The sequence below is a fragment of the Colobus angolensis genome, unplaced genomic scaffold (genome assembly GCF_000951035.1).
Source record: "Colobus angolensis palliatus isolate OR3802 unplaced genomic scaffold, Cang.pa_1.0 Scaffold138, whole genome shotgun sequence".
NCBI classification, from domain to species: Eukaryota; Metazoa; Chordata; class Mammalia; order Primates; family Cercopithecidae; genus Colobus; species Colobus angolensis.
The window spans coordinates 2936118-2937131 of record NW_012114466.1 but is presented as its reverse complement, the minus strand read 5'-3'; the positions used below and the strand labels follow the sequence as shown (position 1 = coordinate 2937131).

The 1014-nt window shown below is 63.6% G+C and overlaps 1 protein-coding gene across 1 annotated transcript in view; it reads left to right on the top strand.

The window, feature by feature from the left end:
• Nucleotides 1-1014, top strand: part of PRR5 (proline rich 5 (renal)) — a 58922-nt gene that overhangs the window by 55476 nt on the left and 2432 nt on the right. The window contains 1 exon segment of the mRNA XM_011934800.1: nucleotides 618-937. Coding sequence (XP_011790190.1) covers nucleotides 618-937 — 320 coding nt within the window.

The window sequence follows — 1014 nt, the reverse complement described above, 5'->3', positions numbered from 1 at the left end:
TCGGCTTTCTCCCAGCCCTCTGTGCGGGGTGCTGGGGTCACAGAGCTTTTGTCGCCGCTCAGCGCACAGCTGGGTGAGCAGCCTCATCTCCCGGGCGGTGGCTCAAATACACCTGGAGGTAGCAGTGAGCTCTTCAGAGCTCCAGATGAGGGGAGGTGGCCTGAGCCAGGGATGGGAAGAAGAGAGGGGCTTGTGAGGAGGTGTCTGAGGCCTGCACCTGGCCCCATGGGGCAGGGAGCCCCAGGTGAACATCTTGGCCCTCCCTGGGTGTGGTCAGCCAGTGTCTCTGGAGAGACTGTCCAAAGCCTCTAGGACTCTTGAGTACGGGGCCCCTCCGAGGGGTGGAAGGTGCAGACGCCCATCTCATCTGGCCACGGCCTTTTTCCAGGGCACTCCATGGTCTCCCAGATCATGATGCTTCTGTGAGCTGCAGAGTGACTCAGGCCACATGCTCTGAGAGGGGCTGGGAGACAACTCTGGGCCCTGCCATGGGGACAGAGAGCCCATGGGAATGGGAGGCGGGAGGCAGAGGACAGGCTCTCTGGTGGGTGGGACATACGGTTGAGAGCCTGGGGCCACCAAGCTCAGGTGCATGACCCCCCCTTACCCCACACCCCACTCTCCTGCAGGGGGTACATGAGTCCAGGGGCGTGACCGAGGACTACCTGCGCCTGGAGACGCTGGTCCAGAAGGTGGTGTCGCCATACCTGGGCACCTACGGCCTCCACTCCAGTGAGGGGCCCTTCACCCATTCCTGCGTCCTGGGTAGGGGTCTGCCTGGGCCTTGGGCTGGGGCAGGGGTGACTACGGGCCCTGTCCATTGTGAACAGATGGGCAAGCCGAGGCCCCACGACGGAACCAGGATCTGACTCCAGACTGGTTCTCAGCCGGGCAGCAGTCCCCAGCCTGCCGTGTGCTGGCCTGGACCTGGGGATCCGTGACGGTGGACAAACACCGTGAGCAGTAATGTGGCGACACTTTGGAAGGCCCCACCAGGGCTCTGCGTTCCCCAAG